The 24,388-nt window shown below is 39.6% G+C and overlaps 1 protein-coding gene across 5 annotated transcripts in view; it reads left to right on the top strand.

Annotated features, from left to right (window-relative positions):
• The window catches only part of Ptchd4 (patched domain containing 4), a 154,021-nt gene that overhangs the window by 50,450 nt on the left and 79,183 nt on the right, over positions 1–24,388 (top strand). For all 5 annotated transcript variants that reach the window (XM_051204340.1, XM_051204342.1, XM_051204341.1 and 2 more), the window contains one exon: positions 1,754–2,234. In XM_051204340.1, the coding sequence (XP_051060297.1) occupies positions 1,754–2,234 (481 nt within the window). The remainder of the gene's footprint in view (positions 1–1,753; positions 2,235–24,388) is intronic.

Raw genomic sequence — 24,388 nt, 5'->3', positions numbered from 1 at the left:
GGGTGACTTCATACAGTTTTCTTTCAAGTTTTTATCATTCTCCAAGTTGAATTTGCATTCTATGAATATCTCCAACTTCTCTTGTTTGCAATACATGCTGAAACATTAGAGTTACTTTTGTGTATGTTAAAAGCAAAATACAAATAAGTGTCTCATGTCTAGGTGTGTGGGAGTTCCATGTAAACACCTGTGGTCAGGACAGTAGTCAGTGTTCTGCTGCCCTCACTTACTGGTCTCCACAGAGAAGTGTTTCTTGCTGAGAATCAACTCCTTTATATTCTTGTGAGAACAACTTTCATGACTCCATTCACATACAAACTACTTGTAGCATAAACTTTCTCTTTATGTCTACATCTCACCTGATACCAACCGTGTATTTTCAGCTCTATAAATCATCCTGAAGCCTGCTTTGGGGCTCAACATTCTATCAACCATCACCACTAAAGTGTGGAGACAATTGTGACAAAGATAAAAATTTCCAAATAGATTAAAATTTTGTGATTGTGTCAGGGAGCCCCCTCATTGGACGAGAATAACTGGCAAGTCTGTGTCATCTAAGTGTGCTTTAAGGAGGAATGGCTGCTTTGTTTACACAGTTCCTAGGATGATGGTCTTGTCCACATTTCCTCAAGCCCAGCACTGAAGCGGGGGCACCATTTGGTGGCACTACCTGAAAATCTTATCAACCTCCTTTGGGAATTTATCAATAGGAAAAGATAAATCTAAGGCAGATTCAGGTGAGGGATGGAGGGGTGGGATTGTGCAGACCCAGCAAATGCTGGTATCACATGCAGGAAGTGTTTCAACACCACACTAGCTTTTAGAAAGGTATTTATCCTATTCTGAACCATTCATTTAACTGCACGAATGTAAGGAAGTAAGGATGTTCTTGTCTGTGTGTTGGTGCCTATACTGATTCTGGAAAGCTTAGCATATTTATATACAGGATGATTATATTTTAACTTTTGAAGCTCAAAGACAATTTTCTTAGAGTTTAAAAGGATCACACCTAGGGCAAACTAAATCAGGAACAGATAGAGGAGGAGACAAGAATAAAGAAGGGAGGAAAAAAAACATGACATTGAAGCTAGCACATAGGTCAGATATATGGCAGGGAAGGAGGCTTTAGAGAAAGCAAGGAAGCCCAAAATATCAAAGGGGAAAAAGCTTATTTACATTCTGGCCAGCATCTGAAAGAAAGGGGTGGAAAAGGGAACAAGGAGACAGCAATCCCTTTCTGACCCACACCACAGGAGGATTGTAGACCAGAGGAACCCCATAGAGGCTCACAAGAACAGGGCTGAGGCCAGGAGTTCTGGGGATGAGAGGTGTAGCATCTTCTTGAAGAAAAATTTACTCTTGTCTCTTTAGCATGGCCTAGGATGAGCCTTGTGCCATGCTCTGCTTACAGCGATCATAAACTGAATCTGCTCTTAAGGAATTTGACTAGATGGCTCTAGAAGAAAAATTGGGAATTCCAAATGTATGAGGCTTTTCCCCTTCGCACGAGGCCAGTGTGGTGGAGCTTTGGGCCACTCTCTCCATCGAATCATTCCTGTTTGCCTGCAGGGTTTCCCACATGGCTCCAAAAGGTTAAGAATGAAATCCCAGCTCTCCTCTCCACCCACATCAATTCCACAATCACCAGCACCTCTCTTTGCCTTCCTTGTGCTTCTTCGCTTAGAATAAGAACCTGTTCCTTGGAATGTGCATCCTTCTGGTAACCGAAGTCTCCCCTCTTTCTGTTTTCAAGGATGGGAGGAACAGTTTTATTGGACACCAGCTAGGCGGGGTAGTGGAAGTGCCAAACAGCAAAGACCAGCGGGTCAAGTCAGCCAGAGCCATTCAAATCACCTACTACCTCCAGACCTATGGTTCTGCCACTCAAGACCTCATAGGGGAGAAGTGGGAGAATGAGTTCTGTAAGCTTATGAGGAAGCTCCAGGATGAGCACCAAGACCTCCAACTGTACTCTCTGGCATCTTTTAGCCTCTGGAGAGACTTTCATAAGACCAGCATCCTGGCCAGAAGCAAGGTCCTGGTGAGCCTCGTGCTGATCCTGACCACGGCCACCCTGTCCAGCTCCATGAAGGACTGCTTGCGCAGTAAGCCCTTCCTGGGCCTCCTGGGGGTGCTCACGGTGTGCATTTCCATCGCCACTGCAGCTGGGATCTTCTTCATCACTGATGGGAAGTACAACTCCACTCTGCTGGGAATCCCTTTCTTCGCCATGGGTAACTATCCATCCTTGTGGTAATCGGATTCTTGCCAGTTTGGGGCAAGGTAGTACTTTCTTGACATCTCCAGTGGAAATCTGTTTTAGTTTTGCTTTGGTGTGTCTGTGTGATTGTGTGAGTTTTCCTTGGAGTTTGTGTTTATGTCTGTCTTCCCTTTTTGAGGTCTTCAAAGGAAATTATACAAAAAAAAAAAAAAATCTCAAACCATCCTTCCCTTTAATCTATGACATCAGAAGTCTTTAAATTACTCAATATGGGAGTTTTCTACTCAGTTTCTTCATGGCTAATAGACTGGGAGTGTCTAATATAAAAAACTAAGGTGCAACAATGCTTATTTCAAACAGAATTTTGTGCTCCCAATCATAGCTGTCCTCAATAATAGTGACATATTAGTTAATACGAGTGACAAATGAAAAGTCTAAGAGCAACTGAGGTGCCTTAATCTCAAACATCTTCTAAAGGAAACTCAAACTCTTGTAGTTCTGCATAGAACATACTCTATTCTTTTATCTGTGTAAATTTTTTTTAATTTAAAAGAAATCACTGTCTAATGCCACCTAGATATATTATCTACTTTATGTGTTTACCTCTGAAGAAAATAGTGATCATCCTTAATTAAGATTATGAATTTTCTCCCAGTCAAACATAAGTGCTGTCCTAAGTATAAAAATGACACAATGTGTGCATGTATGTGTAAAGATATTTTCTGGGAATGAACACGAATGAGGACTCAGTGACAGGATGGGACTTATGGATAAAAGGAAGATGATGGTGCTATTTGTGGTATTCAAAATTTTCTGCTCTATATAGCTGTAATGGTGTGTGTAAAAGTCCAGAAACTGAACCCCTGGGTGGTGATTTGGTGACCTGAGTGTCAAGAGATGCTTAAGCTGTAGAATGACTGTTGATGCACTAGCTTTAATTCACCTGGAAGTTTCATTAGTAAATGCTAAATATGCAGGCATGTGTACAGAAAGCTCTCTAAGTGGCTCAAGAGCCTTTCTTTTTACCTTCACAAGCACATTTGTAAATGAACAAACGGCATGCAAATTATACAAGCTCAGGTCAGATGTCTGTATTAGGAATCCAACTTAAAGCATTTTTCTTTAAGTACTAATGGATGCTCTTCAAATGATTTTTTTTTAATGTAAGAGAATATAATGACAGATACCAGAGGAAAGTAAACACTCTGTGTTAGTGGGTAACATTTATGAAAGTTCTGTGAATTCCTGAATGATAAGGAAACAGCCCTTGGCTTCACATAGCTAAGCATTCAGGATTTTGCATATCATCAGAGATGCATATTCATTAGCTAATAAAAATATCCTTTCTTTCCAAAATACTGTGTAAAATATTTTTCCACTGGAGATAAATATGAGTCTAAGACTGAATCATTTACATTTAATTTTTTCTAAATATTCCAGTCTCTTCCTGACTTGAAAAATGAAACAAGATTTCTATGAATCACATAGTAAGACTCACAAGTAAGACATGGCTAGCCCATGCCTGGTCAAAACCAGTGGCATCCTAATCATGGAATAGAAAGTTACTTTTCAGAAAATGATAGAATTATACATTCTATACAAATAAGGTGAAAAACTGCCTGTACTAATGCTAGATTGTAATGGCAGCCCTACAAAGACAAAGTGCTGTTTTCATTCTTAATAGCAAGAACATTAAAAACCATAGTGGTAGACTCCTGAAGTCCAGATGCATAGCACATGCTTTGTGCCTGTCCACTGACCTGTAGAACCGAAATCAACTGTGGGCACTGTGGGCATGGACTGTAAGAAGACAGGCCAGTGGGTACATACTGTGCCACTGCTGTCCTGAGAGGAATGTGTCTGCAGAGTCTGAAGGCATGACAATGAAAGACCCATAAACGTGTTTAAAATTCTTCTCCATCAAGATTCTGTTTCCATCCCTGTTTTCTGCTTATGCTGTGTTTTATGCTGAACACTCAGCAATATCAGTTTGTTCTGGTTCTCCACATAGAAAATGAAGAATTGGGGCTACTCAGAATTCAATTTGAAGATGCTACACAATTATTCATTTCCTCACTCGCTGAAGGTAGAATTTTGTCATTTTTTTTCAAGTTGCAAGATTTATAATAACCTTTAACCTCTAAATCAAGAGAGATGAGAGAAAGAGAGGGAGAGAGAGAGACTAACTTACTGATAGGAAATATCGCAGCTTTGCATACAGAACATCAAATAAGCAAAGCTATGAGTCACAGAAAACACATGGCTGTGAAGGTGCTGAAGGAGAATGTGATGTTAAATACAAATAAATTCCATCTGTCAAATGCTTATTTGTCAGTGGCATGTACAACGTTGGTTGATGCAAACTCTTTGGTGAATTGTGTTTATGAAATGTCCCAGCTACATAATCTAACATCAGCTGTGTACGGGAAGAAGCACACTACTTGAAAGCCTCTACTTCTGTCCTGCTTTACTTTCTGCTACCGTGATAAAGCAGAGGCAAACATAACTTGAGGAGGAAAGAGTTTATTTGTTTCATATTTTCCTTATATCCTATCATGCAGAGAAGTCAAGGCAGTATCCTGGAGGGAGGAGCTAAAGCAGAGGCCACAGAACAAAGCTGCTCACTCACTTGCTCTCCAGACTAACATTCCTATACCTTTCTAACACTTTTCAGGACCAGCCACCTAAAGGTAGCTCCACAGGGCTTGACAAGGCCCTCATACATTAATAACTAATTTAAAATTCGCCCACAGACTTGCCTACTGGTGGAGGAATGTTTTCAACTGAGGTTCCTCTTCCAAGATGACCCAAGTTTGTGTCAAGTTGACATAAAAAGAAAAAAAGGACACAACAACAAAAAAATCTGACAATTTCTCCTATCTTCCTGGAAGAATATATGTCCTAAGATTCAAAATCCTTCACCCTCCTCAAAGCTGATTCTGAAAGCTGGATATATCAATTATGGTGCCTATTTTATAAATCAACGGAGGGCATACCTGATGTACCTTTAATCTTGTGGCTTCCTTTTATAGTCATTATTTTTGAGCCATTTCAAGCCCCTAGTGTAATTTCAGAGGCACAGAGAATGTATCTAAATATCCTTCCTTTTTAAAGCCAACTCCCATTTTTATAACTTTCCTTGATGCAAAGTTTTATTTGTCAAGTCGCATGTTCCATATTTGGACTTATGAAAGATGACTGTAGGTACATAGTCTCTCAACACTGAGCAAATGCAGAATTGGAATATTTAAACACCTCAAATGATTCCATGTTAATATCCTTTCTCTATTCAAGGATAAAACATTTAGGATTTCACCAGTTACATTTCAACTCACTGTTTACCTTTTTTGTTTTAAAGGTTTTCATTTGCTTACCATGCATGCATACATTTCCTCTTTAGGCAAGGGGAAATTTGAGATAATGCCACAAAAAATGCTCTGACTTTCCATAGATAACTACTAGAGGATATGTAGTCTTGGTTCAATATTACTCCTCTGTACAATCTGAGTTTCCACTGAGTCTCACAGTAGTCATCTTTGCAGATTGGTCACATACAGGGAACTTGGCTCTTGCAGGTAAGCTCAAGGTCTATAGATATAAGCTTCTATGTGTTTCAAAGCTTCCCTTCACTTACTTAACAGTTGCTATTTACTAAATACTATTATACTCAAGGTATTTAGGATTATAGACTCAGAGGCTTTGAATAGAGTAAATCGTGTGATTTTACATGTAGGCCCAAGAGAAGAGAGAGATGTGACAATAAAATAAAGAAATGTAATCCTTACTATATTGTTGAGAAATGATGCAAAATACAGAATTTAAATGACATGTGGGGTAAAAAGCATAGGTAGCTGGGGAAGGAAAACTTGTCTAAAAACTAAAATTAAAGCAGAAAGCTAAGCGAAATAAAAGAAAGAGCCACCCAGAAACTGATAAAATTGCTTCTGGAAATGAGAAGAGGAACTGAGGACAACATGGAGTGGTGATCACCCATAATGATGAATAATGGTACTTGTCCAAGTTGCACAAGGAGAAAGACTAGAATCTTTTTCAGAAAGGGATTCTTAGAGGCATTGTACATACACAAGGAGCAGCAAGTTTTCAGTAAAAACAAGACTCTAAAGCAGAGGTTCTCAACCTTCCTCATACTGTGAACCTTTAGTACAGTTCATCATGATTACTCCGTAACTGTAATTTTGCTACTGTTATGAATCATAATGCAAATATCTGATATTCAAGATATCTACTATATAACCCCTGTGAATAAATGGCTGGACCCACAAAGGGGTTGTGACCCACAGGTTCAGAAACATTGCTCTAGTAATATCTGAAAAAGGGACTCAGGGAATAGGAAATCTGGCGATGGAAGTTTGTCTTCAAGAGCACTTTTAAGAGCTTGGGAAATATGAGAACATGGTAACATCAGATAATGTATAGGCTGTATGAGAATGTGAACCCCAAGAAGATAAGTGAATCTCTTATATCATATTTAATATTCCAATAGGAGAGATATACGGCAATAGTGGTAATCTGTCCCCACCCCAAAGCTTCCCATCTAATCAAAAGGACCTCCAAGTTCCACAATCTCTCTCTCTCTCTTCCTTCTATTGTTCTTCCTCATTATCCTTCTCATCTTTCTCTCCCTCCACTTTTCCCTCCTCCTCTTCATCTTTCTCTTTCTCCAACCTCCTTCCATCTCCTCCTCTTCCTCCATTCATCCTCCCCCTTCCTTCTCTTCCTTCCTCTTCCTTCTCTGTCTTCTTGCTTCCTATATCCTATAAGCCATTCTCCATGCATGAATTCGTAGTTAGGGTCTTCCTTACTATTCTATGCAAGATCATGAGTATTTCCTATCTCCTTTTGCTTCAGCATTCTTCTTTGAATTCACCATTACTTAAGTATATGCTTTTTAACTTGCTATATACTTTCCCTCACCAGAATGCAATTCCCTCTAAACCATGCATTCACCTTGTTCCTTTCAGTTACTTCTTATGATGATAAACAGCATCTGATAAAGAATAGACTTAAATAAACATAAATAGAATTAATGATCGAATGGCCTGACAGAGATCATCTAGGGATTGGTGCCTCTCATGTTAATGAACTTAATAAAGACAATTTCTCACAGGCATGTCCACAGGCCAACCCAATGTAGACAGCCTCTCATTGGACATTCTCTTCAGGTGACTCTGGGCTGTGTCAGGCTGACAATTAGTACTAACCATGGCATTACTTGTTTTGATAGATTTTTTTTATGAAGGGAGAAAGAGAAGCTCTTAGCAAAACAAAACATTCAATGTTATGTCAAATATTGGGAGTAGTATTGAATTGGATGAACTCTTACCTTATAATGCTATACAAAATTAGAATTATATGACAACTCCTGATTCCTTAAGGTTTTACAAACTTGATGGCAGTGGTTCTCAACCTTCCTAATGCTGCAACACTTTAATACAGTCCTCTGTGTTATGTTGAACCCAACTATAAAATAATTTTGTTCCTATTTCATAACTGTTATTTTGATATAGTTTTGAATGATAATCTAAATATCTGATATGCAGGTATTTGATATGCAACCCCTGTGGAATGGTTATTTGACATCCCCCCAAGGGGTCACGACCCACAGATTGGGAGAACCACTGCTCTATAGAATCCATCCTCATCTTTTGCATATGTATTTGTTAAAGTATGGAATGAAGAATATTATTATTAATTTTACTCAGAGTGAGAACCCTTTAGACCAGTTCTCAAGAATGTAATTTGTATAAATACTCTGCAAATATGTGTAAATATAACTCACACTGTCCAATTTGTGATGCTCCTATTTTTAGTTCTCGGATTAGATGGTAAATCAGGACTGAATATTAAGCCAATAAGGAAGTGAGTGGAGCTGCAATTTATTCACTTCATGGTAGAATGATGGATGTGCCAGAGAGCTTCAAGTCTCCCAACTTGGACATCTGAGATGTCCTCAAATACAAGTCCATCAAAAACAGCCTCAACAATCTTTGTTCATTATAGTTGACTTGGCTGTCAAGTCAGACTGTGCCAAGAAAAATATTTCTGACATGGGCAGCTGTAATTTGCCAAGCAGAACATGATTTTCCGTGGAGCTGCTTCAAAGTACAAACTGCCAATCACACTCTGGAAAGAGCAGGCTGAGAATGCAGTAAAGCTTATGTCATCACTATTTCATCTCCAATGGGAAAAAATAAAGCCCTTAGCAGGTAAAATTTTCTCTAAAAGTGGAAGTTTATTTCATACATAAAATTAATTTTTAAGTTTTCCATACCCTTTCCCATAATACAAGAAAATACTGACAGATAAAAAGTGTTTATCTTATGTTTATTTGGAAGTTCCAGAGGACTGCCTACTAAGAGCTGGGGTGCCTCTAAGAAATGAGTATACCTGATTTTCTGAAACATTTCTACTTCTGCATGTGTCAAATACCTGTGTGTCCCAATTGTTGGTTCCTTTTTACCTTTATTCTCTCTCTCTCTCTCTCTCTCTCTCTCTCTCTCTCTGTCTTCCTCCCTCCCTCCCTCCCTTGCCCCTGCTCCCTTTCCCTCTCCCTCCCTCCTCTCTGTGTGACTTTCTCTGTATGTATGTGTATATGTCTATGTCTCTGTGTGTGATTGTGCACACACATTTTTCTTATGTGAATGTGGTACATATATACCAACATGTTCTTAAGGCTTTCTTGTCTTTCCTTTTGTTTGAAATAGGGTCTCTGTCCTTTGGGTTTTGTTCTTTATTTCCCATTATGTATGCCAAGCTAGTTGGCCTGCTAATTCCAGAGATTCTACTGCCCCTGCCTCACATGACTCCAAAGGAACAAAGGGACTATAGACCACACCATGACTTTAAGTGGGTTACAGAGATTCAAACTCAGGATTTTCCACTTACATAGCAAGTATTTTTTACTTTTACTGAGCTGTATAGCCAACCCTTTCTATTTAAAAACCTTTCTCATTGTATATTCTTTCTGTGTGGCACTGTGCTCTATGAGGACGTTTTAATACAAGCACATATTGTTTGTTGAGTATATTCCCTTCCACACTACTCACTTTCTCTTTCCTATCTCTTACCTTATTCTTTATTCCCTGGATTTTTTTATGATTCAGTTTTCTTTTTCATCTAGAGTGAGACAATACTCTAGTATTCAAGCCTTAGCTACAGACATAACTTATTAGATGTCACTCTTAGAGGATAAACACCTCTGAGTTTAAATTTACTATGAAAGAGATTTTGGTTTTGTCATGACTGATGTGGACTAAATGGGAACAAGAATAGTTACAGTTGAGTGATTAGACCAGAGATTGTTCCCAATTAAAGGGAAAATTCTAAACAATATCATAGATAACAATACAAGTTACCATAAAATGAAAATGTATGTCATATTAGTTCAATATCTAAAGACGTTCTTTGAGAAGACACAATGAAAGACAGAGGTAAAGGATTGATGTATTAGTGAATGACAAAAATTACTGAAAGAAATTGAGAAAATTTAACCACAAGGAATAGATTATAGTATTAGATTAAGATTTTTTTTCCACAAAGAGACAAATGTTTTAAAAGTTAATTTATTATTTCTTTTTATTCTTCTTTTATACAATACATCCCGACCACAACCTCCCTTCCCTCTACTCCTCCACGCCACCCATCCATTGATCCCCATTTCCTTTGGAAAAGAGCAGCACTTCAAGGAATATCACCTGAATACGGTGTTAACAAAATGCAATAACTATGCACCAATGCTCATATCAAAGTTGGACAAGGTAAACCATTAGGAGGAACAGGACCCTAAGAGCTGGCAAAGGAATAAAGACACCATCCATTCCCACTGTTAGGAGTCCCACAGAAACCCAAAGCTATATAATAATTATATGCATGCATAGGACCTAGCCCATACCCATGCAGGATCCATGATTGCTGCTTCAGTCTCTGTGAGCCCCTAAGAGCCCTGCTTAATTGATTCTGTGGGCCCCATTCTCCTAGTATCCTCAACCCCTCTGACTCTTACAATCCTTCTTCTTGCTCTCCTTTGGTATTCCCTAAGCCCTGCCTAATGTTTGGCTGTGGGTCTTCCCTCCAATTAGTTGCCATAGTAAACCTCTCTGATAGCAATTGGGATAGGCACCAACCTATGAGTGTAGCAGAATATCATATTATTAGGAATCACTTTATTGATCTTTTTTTTGTCCAATCATATTTGGTCCTACCCTAGGTCCCTGGGTCATTAGCCTCCAGTTACTTGCCATCCAGACAGTGCCAGACATGGACTCCCCTTTGTGGCGTGGGTCTCAAGTTAGAACAGTGATTAGTTGGCCATTCCATCAAGCTCTGAGCCACCATTGCCCCAGCACATCTTATAAGTATGTTGTTGGTAGAAGGTTTGTGGCTAGGTTGGTGTCTCAGTCTCACCACTGAATGCATTGACTGGTTACAGAAGATGGCCAGTTCAGGCTCAGTATCCTTCATTACTAGGTGTCCACTCTAGGATCACCATCTTAGGTTCCAGGAAGTTTCTGTTACCCTACGTTTCCAATCATCACACAAATACCCACCAATTATAGTTGTCTCTCTCTCCCCCACCTGATCCCTCCTATTACCATTCTCATCCAACAGGTCCACCAGCATAATCTATTGTATTTCCCCTTCCCAGGGAGATCCATTCATTCTCCCTGGAGCCTTTCTTTTATTTACCCTCTCTGGGTCTGTGAATTGTATCATGACTATTCTCTATTCTTTACAGCTAATATCCACTTATAGATGAGTACACATTATGTTTCTCTTTCTTGATCTGGGTTGCTTTGTTCAGGATGATTTTTTTTTAAGTTTCATTCATCTGCCTGAAAATTTCATGATGTCTTTTTTTTTTCTTTTTAACATCTGATTAATACTCCATTGTGTAAATATACCACATTTTCTGAATTCATTCTTCACTTGAGGGACACTTAGATTGTTTCCATTTTCTGGCTATTATGAACAAATAGTGTACCTTCTTATTATACCATGGCCAGAGCCTCAGATAAGAACTTTGGTAAAGCGTTTCCTGCCACTCAGAGAATAGCTACAAATGTTTCAGCTAGTCCCCTGGAGAAATTTTGTTGCCTTATTTTTTTTTTTTTCCCTTACCGGATCCCATGGAGTCATCATCATCCCATTTCAACAGGAAGTAATCCTAAGAAAACAACACCCCCGCACTAAGGGATAATATATATATCTATGTAGGGTTGGTTTTCAGTTGCTTAGGATTGGGTATGGAAGGTGATGATCAGACTTGGGTATCTCTTTTAGATAAGTATAGGGTATGGTTGAGAAGGGTATGGTTAAGATATAGGTAGACATTAATAATTTCTACTGTACTAACTTTAGAAACTGTTAGCTATAGATAACTTAAATTGCTAGATCCTTGATATTTTAAATTGCTAGATTCCTATGTGTTGACTGTTTAGGGTCTGCTTTCTGTTTATGATGTTTTGAACACAAATATAAAACTAAATGGATGTGACCCATTCTGCATATTGATACAACTTAGGATATTTTATCATTTTGCACTTTTACAGTTCTACCTTTAGTCGAGACATTTCAGCTCTACCTCTGTTAGTGAGAAAGATATATATCTATATAGCTACATTTTTTAAGTCCCTGTCCTTGCTAAATTAGTTTGGGAATCTCCAGGCATTGTACAACTAAGTCCCAGAGAAATGAAGATATTTTTAACCATATTTCTCATACCTATGAAATTAGTCAAACATAGATTTTGATTTTCAAACACTTCATAGACCTGTAGAACATGGCATGTAAATGTTTTAATATTAGTACCCCCTTGACATGAGACACATTTTACTCCTGACAGCACCGAACTATTCTGGAGAAAATGTTGGGCACTGATGTCACTCCTTCTGGAGCCCATTCTCTCCTTGGCTAATGGCCTCTTGGGCAAAGAACTGCCCCCACCTCAACTGCTGGCTTTGAACATGCTGTCCTACTATGCTTGCAGGAGATAAACTTAGAAGACAGCTGAACCTTGCCAAGTCAGGGTAAGATAGCCTTTCAACCTCTCTGCTTCTGTGTTGGTCAGTAAGATACTCTAGACCTTAGCCAAAGCTGGTTGCCTTGATGTTGCTGTCAGACTTTAAGTGATTGTCCAGGCAGCTTGCTGTTTCTGTCTTTGCTGCACCTTTTGGAAGCTACTTGCCTGCACTTCCTGCCTACCCTAGTATTGTTCTCTTCCTTCACAGGTCTTTGATGAGGTTGAAGATTAGACTGTCACAATTATTCTCTCTTCCTAGATAGAAATATTAGATACAAGATTTAAACTCTCTAGCTTAGGACAACTCTATAGTAATGTCTGTTATGCCTTTAACTAGGACTGGATAGTAGCTCTTCCCACTGCAATATGGTTTAAGAGTGTATATTCTTATTTTTCCTTTTCCTAGAGCATACTTAATGTTTACTGTCTTTGCATATAGTTTTAATATTAAGCCTAAATCTTTCCTTTAGACTAAAAGGGGAATTGTAGTGAGATATCCACACTGCCCATAACTGTTGCACTGACCACGCCCATTAGGAGGCTAGGTCTGGGGTCCCAAACTCTAGCTCCCTCTCTTGCTCTTGATCGGGTAGCACAGAGGGCAGCCGGTGTGGATCCTTGGAGCAGGAACTTGCAGCGGTCATTTGTACTGTGTGTAAGTAATTTCTCCCCAAACAAAATTATATTAATCTATTTTGAGCCAGTCCCATGAATTTTATGCTGTACACCAGTTATCTACTTCAATTATGACCATAGTAGAGCAAATGTCCTTGTGTTAGGATGGAGTGTCTTTTGAGTCTACGCCCAAAAGTGGTAGAGTCTGGAGGTAGATCAACTTCCAATTTTCTGATGAATCACCATATTTACTTCCATTTTGGCTGTACAAGTATGCACTCCCATCAGCAAAGGAAGAGCATTCTCTTTGCTCCTCATCCTCACCACCATAAGCTAGCAAGTGTATTTTTTAATCTTAGTCCTTCTGACAGGTGTAAGATGGAATCCCAGGATTGTTTTGATTTGCATTTCCCTGAAGGATAAGGATGTTGAACATTTAAGTGTTTTTCAGCCACTTGAGATCCCTCTATTGAAAAAAAAAATCTCTGTTTAGATATGTACCACATTTTAATAGGGCTATTTGGTTTATTGATGCCTAGTTTCTTGAGTTCTTTATATTTTTTGAATATTGTTCCTCTATCAGATATGGACAGTGAAAAACTTTTCCCATTCTGCAGGCTGTAATTTTGTCCTGTTAGCAGTGTCCTTTGCCTTACAGAAGCTGTTCAGTTTCATGAGATTCCATTTATTGATTTTTATTCTCAGGGTCTGTGCTATCAGTGTTCTATTCATGTCTCCTATACCATTGCATTCAAGGTTATTCCCTACTTTCTTGTCTATCAGGTTCAATGTCTGGTTTTATTTTGAGGTCTTTGATCCAATTCAATTTCAGTTTTTCACAGGGTGATAAAAATGGCTCTATTATGATTCTTCTATATGCAGATATGCAGTTAGACCAACACCATTTGTTGAAGATGCTTTTTTTCCCACTGTACATTTCTGGCTTCGTTCTAAAAGTTCGGGTATCCATAGCTATGTGAATTTATCTCTGGGTCTTTGATTAAATTCTATTGATCAATGTGTCTGTTTTTATGCCAATAGCATGTGGTTTTTAATAGTATAGCTCTGTAGTGGAGCTTGAAATCAGGGATAGTGATACCTTCCCAAGTTCCTTAATTATACAGGATTGGTTTTAGCTATTCTGTTTTGTTTTTATTTTTTTTTTCTCCAATTGAAGTTGAGTATTATTCTTTTAAGTTTGGTAAATAATTCTGTTGGAATTTTGATAGGGATTGTGTTAAACATGTAAATCGCTTTTGGTAGGATGGCCATTTTTAGTATGTTGGCCTTACCAATCCATGAGCATGGGGGGATGGTTTTATCTTCTGATTTCTTCAATTTCTTCCTTTAAAGACCTGAAGTTTTTGTTATATGAGTCTTTCATTTGCTTGATTAGGGTTGCACCATGGTAGTTTATATTGTTTCTGGCTATTGTAAAGGTTGCTGTTTTCCCAATTTCTATCCCAGTCCATTTGCCGTTTGTGTATAGGAGGACTACATATTTTTTTTAAGTTAATTTTGTGTCCAGCCACTTCGCTAAAGATATTTTCTAGCTGTAGGAATTCTGTGGTAGAATTTTGGGGTGTTTTGCTTATTTACACTATCATACCATCTATGAATAACAATAAATTGACTTGTTCATTTTCAATTTGTATCCCCTTGATCTCCTTTAGTTGTGGTATTGCCCTAGCTAGAACTTCAAGCACTATATTGAATAGATATGATAAGCACTATATTGAATAGATATGATAAGCACTATATTGAATAGATATGATGAGAGTGAACAGATTTTTGTCTTGTTCCTGATTTTGATGGAATTACTCTCCATTTGGTGAAATTCTCTCTATTTAATTTGATGTTGGCTATAGGTTTGCTATAAATTACCTTTATTATGTTTAGCTATGTCTCTTGTATCCCTACTCTCTCCAAGATTTTATCATAAAGGGGTAGTGGATTTTGTCAAAGGCTTTCTTGGATCTAATGAAATGGTCATGTGATCTTTTTTTCAATCGGTTTGTTTATAGGGTGGATTACATTGACTGATTTTCTTATGTTGAACTATCCTTGCATCTCTGGGATGAAGCATCATGGTAAATGGTCTTTCTGATGAGTTCTTAGATTCTGTTTGCAAATGTTCATAAGGGAAATTGGTCTGTAATGGTATCAGGGTAACTGTGGCCTCATCAAATGTATTTGACAATATTCCTTATGTTTCTGTTTTGTATAATAATTTGAGGACTCTTGATTTTAACTTTTCCTTTAAAGTCTGGTAGAATTCTGTGATAAAACTAGCTGATCCTGGGCTTTTTCTTGTTGGGAGACTTTTAATAAATACTTCTATTTCCTTAGGGGGTATGTGTCTATTTAAGTTGTTTATCTGATCTTGATTAAACTTTGATAAGTAGTAGCTATTGAGAAGACTATCCAAGTCTTTTAGATTTTCCAATTTTATGTAGTATAGGTTTATAAAGTATGACTTAATTATTCTTTAGATCTCCTCAGTGTCTGTTATGCCCCCCCCCTTTTTTTTCTAACTTTTGTTAATTTAGATATTTTCTCTCTTTTAGTTAGTTTGGGTAAGTTTTTTTTTTTTTTTTTTTTTTTTTTTTCCTATCTTATTGGTTTTCTCAAAAAAACAATTCTTCATTTCAGTGATTCATTGTATTGTTCTCTTTGTTTGTATTTTATTGACTTTAGCCCTCAATTTGATTATTTCTTGTCATCTACTCCTCTTGGATTCATTTGCTTCCCTTTGTTCTCAAGCTTTCTGGTGTGCTGTTAAGTTGCTAGTGTGTAATCTCTCCAATGTTTATGTAGCCATTTAGTGCTATAAATTTTCCTCTTAGCACTGCTTTCATTGTGTGTCATAAATTTGGGTATGTTCTCTATTCATTTTCATTGAAACATAGGAAGACTTTAATTTCTTTCTTTATTTCTATCTTGACCCAGTAGTCATTCGGTAGAGAGCTGTTCAGTTTCCATGAGTTTGTAGGCTTTTTATTGTTTATGTTATTATTGGAATCCAACTTTAATCTGTGGTGCCCTGATAGGAGGCAGGATTATTTCAGTTTTTTTCTATCTGTTGAAACTTGCTTTGTGACTCAATGTTGGCTAATTTTAGAGAACATTCCATGTGGTGCTGAGAAGAATGTATATTCTTTTCTTTTGGGGTGAAAAGTTCTGTAAATGTCTGTTAGAGACATTTGGTTTATAATTTCTGTTGGCTCTATTATTTCTCTGTTTAGTTCTTGTCTAGATGACCTGTCTGTGAGTAGATGAATCTATTTTTAGTAACAAAGGGGGCAGGGTATGGAAGAAACAAGACAAATGATCCAGTTCATCGGATAAAAGTAAATAATATTACAAAACAGGGAAATGGAGAATACAGAAGGTCTCAGCCCCAGTAAGCTTTGGAAACTAATAGTGAGTGTAGTGCAGATTTATTTAAACATGTTGACTGAATTGATGGATGTACCCTCTAAAATTCTATCACGTCTCCCTTCCTATCCTCTCTTTGCTCAAAGAACATTCTGAGTTTGTTTACTTTAAAGCTGTTACACTGCTGGGATTATAATTGGTATCCTTAACTTCTGTTTAATGTTTACCATTTTTGAAAATTCCATACATAAGTGTTCATTTACATCATATCCACCCACTTTCTCTCCCCTCCAACATTTTACATCTCCTCCTCTCTCTCCTCTACATGATATGTGTATAAAAATACAACCTGCTGAGTCTACATTAGTGTTGTTATTGGAAAACAAATTAGGAGCCTCATCCCTGGGAAAGACAGAGCCTCTCTCTCTTGGCAGCTATTGGTTGTCTGTGGCTATACCAGGAGTGAGAGCTTGTGAGATTTTTCCCCACCCAAGTTGGCATGTCCAATTGACATTATATAGCTCTTGTTTGAGTAACCATTTCATTAAGATTTTATGTGTCATTTACAGAAGACATTGTCTTGCAGCTGAAGTACTGATCCTCTCCCTCTTACACAGTTGCCACTCCCTCTTCATGGTGTTCCCTAGGCCTTAGGTGTAGGGTTTGTATCATAGGTGCATCAGTTGGGACTAGGCACTCCATAATCAGATCTTCTCTAATGATTTTTTTTTCCAGTTGTGTATTTCTGTGTGATCTTCATTGCAAAAATAAACTTCTTTCTGATGAGGGCTGAGTCTAACAGGCTTTCTCTTGGGCCACCAACCCAAATCATGACATGGAGACTTACACTTAATTATAAATGCTTTGCCTTATCTGATGCTCCTCCCGCTCTGTCTTATAACTTAAATTATCCTGCTTCTCTTCATCTACATATTGCCTAAGGGCTTTTTACCTTTCTTCCATTCTTTCTGTCCTACTCTGTATCTGGCTGGCTGGTGGTTGCTTGGCTGGCTGCCCCCCACATCTCCATCTCTTCCCCCTCTTTTCTCTCAAGAGCCTAGATTCCTCCTCCTACTTATTCTCTGTCCACCAGCCCCGCCCATCCATCCACTGCCTAGCTATTGGCCATTCAGTTTTCTACTGTCTGTCCAGCTACTTATTAATCACATGCCTCAGGTAGGCAAAGCAACACATCTTTACATAATAAAACAAATGCAGCATAAACAAATGTAACACACCTTTGCATACTTAACGTAATATCCCACAGCTGAGATGTACACTTACCTGTGTGTTTGAGGTTAGGCGTTTAGGATGCAGTCTGGAATGACACTGATTTAGGAAAGTAGTCAGATCTCCTGTAGAGCCCTGGTCCCTAGTACCAGGGATGAGTGGGCCTTAAGTCCGAGGAGGTAGCTGAAAAATTGCCCTGGGGAAGATGCTTTATCATGCCACTAGTTCACAGACGTGGGCTTCTCTAGGCAGGGATAAAATTCTGAGAATGAAACCGCACACTTGTTCAAAATTTTTCATTTGCCTGAAAAGTCTTTGAAAGAGTTAAGGCAACTCTAGACTCCAAATGTGAAAGTTTGGGTTAAAGATTTTCTTTTCTTTGGTGCTTCTTTTGGCACAGAACAGTGTTCTGCTGGCTGTTTTGTCAGGCAAATCAGCTCCACATTTGCCTAGGTGTAAGCAAGGACTGGCAGGTCTATTCAGGGATGAAGTAAAGCCCTCAGAGCCTTCCTGTGCTCTGTTGTGAAGGATCAGAGCCTGCGTCTCTCCACTCCAGACTTCTCAGTCTGCAGCTGTTCTCAGCAGAGCCTTGGAGGCTTCGGGGGCTCTGAGAAGAGCAAAGCAAGGGACTTCCAGTTGCTCCCTCCTGCTTCCACTGGTTCTTCACATTGCCTGATGTCTGCATTTGTTTAAGAGAAAGTGACTGCGGGTTTACTTTTGTTTAAAAACAGATCACCTGTGTCCCAAAAGAAGGGAGAGGGGGAAGGGAAAGGACATGGGGTAGGAAAGAAAAAGGGAAAGGGAAATCGGGAGAAGAAAGGGGAAAACTATAAAGAGAGAGAGAGAGAGAGAGAGAGAGAGAGAGAGAGAGAGAGAGAGAGGAGAGTTGACTGTTCCTTTCCCATTCTATACTGCCTTCTTCATAATAAAATGTAATGTAGAGCCAGGCTTGTAGCCTGAGTGGCTGTGCTCCTTCAAGAGTCTCTATGGTGTGATGTTTATTTCACATCTCACCTCAGACTTCTCTCTTACATGCTAACGGACTTCACTTAAAGAGTTGCTGGAGACAAGAGCTCATGATTCCCAAGAAGAATGGAGAGAGGGTGCCAAGAGATTCAACTATGACATGATCTTTAATTTCACTGTTTTCCATGGTCTGTCCTATAGATCGGGATAAGAGCACAGCGGCAAAATTGTCAGTGTTATAACTCCTCTAACCAAGTTGACAAGAGATAAAAATGTTATCCAGAACTTGTGTTCTGCTAATCTTTCCAAACAATGGGTCACGTGGAGTGCCCAACGAGGCTTTCCTCACAGTGTTGGAAATACTACTTATTACTAAGAAGGCAAGGGGGCTAAAACCGATCCATATTAGCTCAGGGTACCCCAACTCCAAGTTCTCAACACAAAGGAGATTTATTTTCCACAGAGAGACAAAGTAAGAGATGGAGGCAGGAGATAGAAGACAAGGGAAACCAGAAAGGGAACAAGGGAAAGGAGGCAGGAATATTTGCCTGGAGGACAAAGGACTGACTCTGGATAAAGAGAAAACAGATGCGGCCCATAGGAAAATGGCAGTTTATAAAGGTAAAATGGGAAACCCCATGTTAGGAGTTTAGTTTTAGTTGGGCATGTTAATTAGGGTGGCCAAAGGGGGGGATTTTGGCTGCTGGACTTCGATACTTTGATAGCTGGACCTTGGTAGTCAGCCTCAGAAGGAGGAAGGGGCCAAATAAGGGAATGGACCTTGGTGGCTAGCTTTAGGAATAAAATCTAATGGTTTTTGGCAAACCAGAGGAAATGGGGAAGAAGGGACAAGGCCAGCCAAAGCCATAGTTGCCAGACCTGGAGTGGCCAGAGTTCCTTCAGGGACATCTTATAAATATCTAACGTCTCAAAACTACTGTCAAAATCCCTTCCTCTTCATCTCCCAGATTCATCCTCATTCCCCCTGGGAAACCTCTCTACATGCTGGAGAGCTGCCCATCTCACTGGCTTCTACCGGTCTATGGCAACCTCCCTTTTATGTTGCGAAGCAGTCTCTAAATGGATCAGTATGGCTTGCCATGAACTACACAAATAAAATTTGTTGAAGCTGAGAGACAGTCTTTCTCAGTTGTTCCCATACTGATCAAATGTGTTTAATCTTCAGTGAGTGACCTTTTTCCCATTTCAGAAGGTCTGCGGTTCTTCTCCATTGCCTCTCCGTAATCTCCCGATGCTGGTTTTGTCTGTGTTGTGTTATTTCAATCAGCGTATCGCTTTGGATCACTCTAATTTTTAATGCTATCCTAAAAAAAAATGAAAACCCAAGCTCATAGCACACAGTGACAATCTTGCTGAATCCTTCCCATCCTATCTCGACAGTGTTTACTGGGAGCTGTGATTACACAACTCAGCACCACTGGGCTCTCAGAGCTGTCTGGCCCAGGGACAGGTTCATCCAAGGAGGCTAATGAGCTTTGCTGGCCTCTAAATAGCTTGTAAATGCGATCACTTTTGCATTCCTTGCTCTGATCAAATAAAACCTTTTATGTCCACAAACACAAGACTATGTCCTGTCTCATGACATGCCACTTTTTTTCTAGAAATCCCCAGGGTCTTTCATTTATTCTAGTTTTCAGGACTCCTTTAAGGGCTGGAAGAAAAATAACCTCCAAACTCAGGAATGGCTGCTTGGCTTCCCTTTCTGCTGTCTCTGCTTGCTTGTTTACATAGCTGCTTCTACCTCCCCTGCTGAGTTTCAAAGGCCACATTAAGGGATTGAGACTATTTTTGTATTCTCCGTGAGTAGAATGGGGCTACATCGTGTGGGAGGTCTCTGAAGCTGTTTTGTACTGCCTGAACGGAGGGCTGCTCTGCCATTTGACCCACTATTTACCCTGGCCTCAGCCTTGCATTCCCAGGAGCCCTGCATCCTTTTCAACTATCACACCATACTTCCTCTGCATCATTTATCTTTCCTGGTCCTCGCTTTGGATTAGTGGTTCACTTCTAGGGACTAGATGGCCCTCTCTCCTTCACCTTGTCCTTCAAGCTTTTTGTTTGCTTTGGTCAGGCAGACTCACACAGGAAGATAAGAGGAAGGCAAGCAGACAAAGGACTCTCTCCAGTTCCTGCTTGCCATCTGTGTGACTGTTTCTTTGGCAATGACTTTGCAGAGGCAGGCTCGCTTGGCCTTCAGACACAGCCTTGTGTATGTGGACATAAAAGCTTTTATTTGATCAGAGCAATGAATGTAAAGGTGATTGAATTTTGAGACCTCCAGCTCTCACTGGCCCCTAGTCACACTACTCAAAGCCTTTATTCCTCGGGACTTTTAAGTGGTCCTAACAACTTCCTGCTCTTGATAATATTAAGATGCTAACCGTTTGGCTGGAAGCGCCAGCTAGCTCCTGCAAAAGCCCAATTTCTCTCTCCAAACCCCATGCCCCACTTGATAGCGAGCGGCCCCTCGCCTGAGGCTGCCAGTGGCCCAATTCCCCTAAAGTGTTATAACTGGGCACAAAGCCAGCTTGTAGAGGACACGTCATCACCCTTAGACTACAGGGTACATAAGCGCGCTCTTCTTTAGTCAGGCCATGTGATTTTCCCCTACCCCTTCCTCAGCCTTCTCTGGGGGCGGGCAGACTCACCTGGGAGTTGCATTGCTCAGAATAAACCTGGTCTTTTACATTTTAATTTGACTTGATTGGGCTTACTGCCCCAGTGAAGAAACCTATTATTGGGATACAGGAAACCTATTACCAACATCCTTTGTTTCTTTTGTTTCTCCATTGGCTCTGACCATAACTACAAAAATGGTTCCTTTATATGTAAGTGTATAATCATACCACCAAAGGGAAGTCTATGTCCTATCAAGCCTCTAAAATTTGCCTGCCTATGAAAAGAGCACACATGCTACCTGTTGGGTTTGAAGTATTTCCCAGAAGCCCATTCACCTACATTGAATGTTGTCAGTCAAATGTCAAGGGCAATTGATGCCACTCGATACCAAATCATATCCTGACCATCAGCGGTGCTAACAGAAGACTGTAGACATTGCCCTGCACATGGAATCGTGCCCTCTGTCCATCTCAAGTCCACAAGACCTTTAATTCATTGTACATTGTATCTACTTGGAGAGGCCAGGCTGGAGGGGCGATTCACTTCGCCCCCTTTCATAATTCCTGGGATATACTTCCCCTAGTAAGCTGAGATTTCCAGGCCAAAGCTTCTGTGCAGACTTTTTTCATTTTTTAAATGTCTTCACTATTGTGGTGAATCTGTTCTTTGAGAAACTGTTCAGATTTTTATCAGTCTTGGTAGAAGTTGAGGTGGCCATTAATAGCAACTATCCTTTCTAACAAATGAGAATGGGGAACGGTCCCTTGACCCAGGGACCACTTTTAGATCGAGGTGGCTATTTTCTTCTGTATACCTAGTTTAAGGTAAAAGTAGTTGGATATAAAAATGTTGCCTTTAAAGTCAGAGTTTCCAGATATATATATAAAGAAGCTGCCTGTCCTTATTTTGTGCCATGATTCTTGTGCTTCCGCAGATTAAAAATAGCGCTGGCACTCACTCCTGGCACACGGCGCTGGAGGCTTCTCTTAATTTGTTGTCCACCCTCATCCTGAAGGCCTCTTAGTGCTGCTGCTTTCCAAGCCTTTCCTTCTCACTGAGTGTGTCTCACTCTATATCCAGTCTCCACTCCCAGGCTGGAATATATCCTTCCATGAAACTCCATTTACCACAAACACTGTTTCTGTTCCTAGACAGTAGGGTTTCGTTTTTATTTATCTTTTTTAATTTTTTGGAGATTATAATTACATAATTTTTCCTCCTTCCCTTTCCTCCACCCAAACCCTCCAATATCCTCCTCCTTGCTTTCTTTCAAAGTTATGGCCTCTTTTTGCATTTATCTTGTTACATACAAATGCACACACACACACATAGTCCATGTGATGTTATGGGTCAGTGTGGTAGGGTTTTTTAAATTAATTTTGCCTTCCTGCAAAAATAATGCACATTTGTTACAGGAAGACTACTTTTTATGATCTAATAAAGCCACTGGAGATCAGAATGTAATGCCACACTAGTTAGCTATAGAAGCTGAGCATTAGTGGCACACCTTTATTCCCGGGACACAGGAGACAGAGGCAAGTGGATCTCTGGGAGTCCAAGAACATCCTGGGCTGCACAAGAGTGAATCCATCTAACAGTGCCCATGCCTTTCGTCCCAGCACTAGAGAGGTCAGTGCAGTCTCAGAGAGCAGCCTAGCAGTCTGTTTTTGGTGGAAAGCATGGCAGTCTAGGATTCCGAGGCTTGGTGGAGAGGAGTGCAGTCTGGAGATGCGATCTGAGGTTCAGCGGATCGCCTCGCCTTTTCGGTTTGAGCATCGGTAGAGGTGAGGACTCTCTAGTGGCTGGCAGTTTTGCTTCTCTGGTTTCAGCTTGAACTCCAATCTGTCCCTGAGTTTTTATTAGTCTTGCTAGAGAAGGCAAAGAAGCAGTATAAAACCACCTCCTGAGACAATAGTCAATGAATATAATGTTTGCCTGTCAGTAGATGCTTAGATAAATATACAAATGCAGAGAAATACAACACAAACATGAGAGGATTCTTTATATGTCTTATATTCAAGCTGCTTTCCCACTTAATACTAAATCAAGAATTTCTACGCAGATAGACAATGTGTAAAATTCTTATCTGCCCTATCTTTGCCAATATTAACATTTTAATGCATGTGAGACTCCTGCTCAGTGGAAAAAGAATATTATGAGTATTGCAGAAGCCTCCTGAGGGCCACTCTAGGCACAGCCTGCTCTCTGTGATCACTGGTCTCCTGGCTTTTACAATGATCACCCTCAGCGGCGTTTCTTCGTAACTTCACTATCTACCTGATGGTATACATGCACACCTTTGTGTTTGCTGAATGGGCTATGTTATCAGTATAAAGTGCCTTCATATCTAGAAATGATTCGTGTATTTAAATCCAGATTTGACATTAATCCAATTCTTGAGATTCTTTTCTTCTTTAAACTTCTCTTTCCACTAAGACTGAGCTATTAGAAGTTTCACATCTCTCTTGTTAATTGTCACGGCTAAATGTGGGGAATGTTTTTCCAGAAAGTTAGGAAAGAAGTCAGTTCCTTTAGTAGCTAACGGATAATTTTGACAATAATTAATTTATCTCTTCCATATTTTCTTTATCATTTTCTTATCGTTTTTTAATTAGCATGCAAGTTAATGGGTTTTGACGCAGCATTTCTTACATTCTCTCACACATTCCACACACATGTATGTTAGTGTTGGTTTCATTCTTTGTCCATATTTTGAATTAAATTAACACATTTTAACATTCCCTTTCAGTAGTATTATTTATTGTTCACAGTGCTGGGATTCATTTTGATATGCATATAAACCCTTATCAGACATTCTGGTCATCGTCACCCTACTCCTCTATCTTACGACCTTCCCTCCCCTGCTGCCCTGGTCTTATGCCCACATCACCTCCTGCCACTTTGGTGCCATATATCCACGCAAATTCTAAATTCAGCATTCGAACAGAAAGTGAACTGGGCGGTGGCGCACGCCTTTCATCCCACCACTCAGGACATAGAGGCAGGCAGATCTCTGTGAGTTCGAGGCCAGCCTGGTCTACAGAGGAAGTTCCAGGGCAGTCTCCAAAGCTACACAGAGAAGCCCTGAATCAAAAAACTAAAAACAAAAAGCAAGCAAACAAACAAACAAAAAGCAACATATGTAACTTAGCACGTCCCTCAAGTCCCATCTATTTCCAGTAAGTGTCATAACTTTGCTCTTATGTCTGAATAAAATGCCATATGGTATTTCTCAACACATGCTTTACCCATTCATCTGGTAATGGATATCTAGGCAAATTTTATAACTCACCTATGAT

The sequence above is a fragment of the Phodopus roborovskii genome, unplaced genomic scaffold (assembly GCF_943737965.1).
Source record: "Phodopus roborovskii unplaced genomic scaffold, PHOROB, whole genome shotgun sequence".
NCBI classification, from domain to species: Eukaryota; Metazoa; Chordata; class Mammalia; order Rodentia; family Cricetidae; genus Phodopus; species Phodopus roborovskii.
The sequence above is the reverse complement of the archived record's forward strand: the minus strand, read 5'-3'. Positions and strand labels throughout refer to the sequence as shown.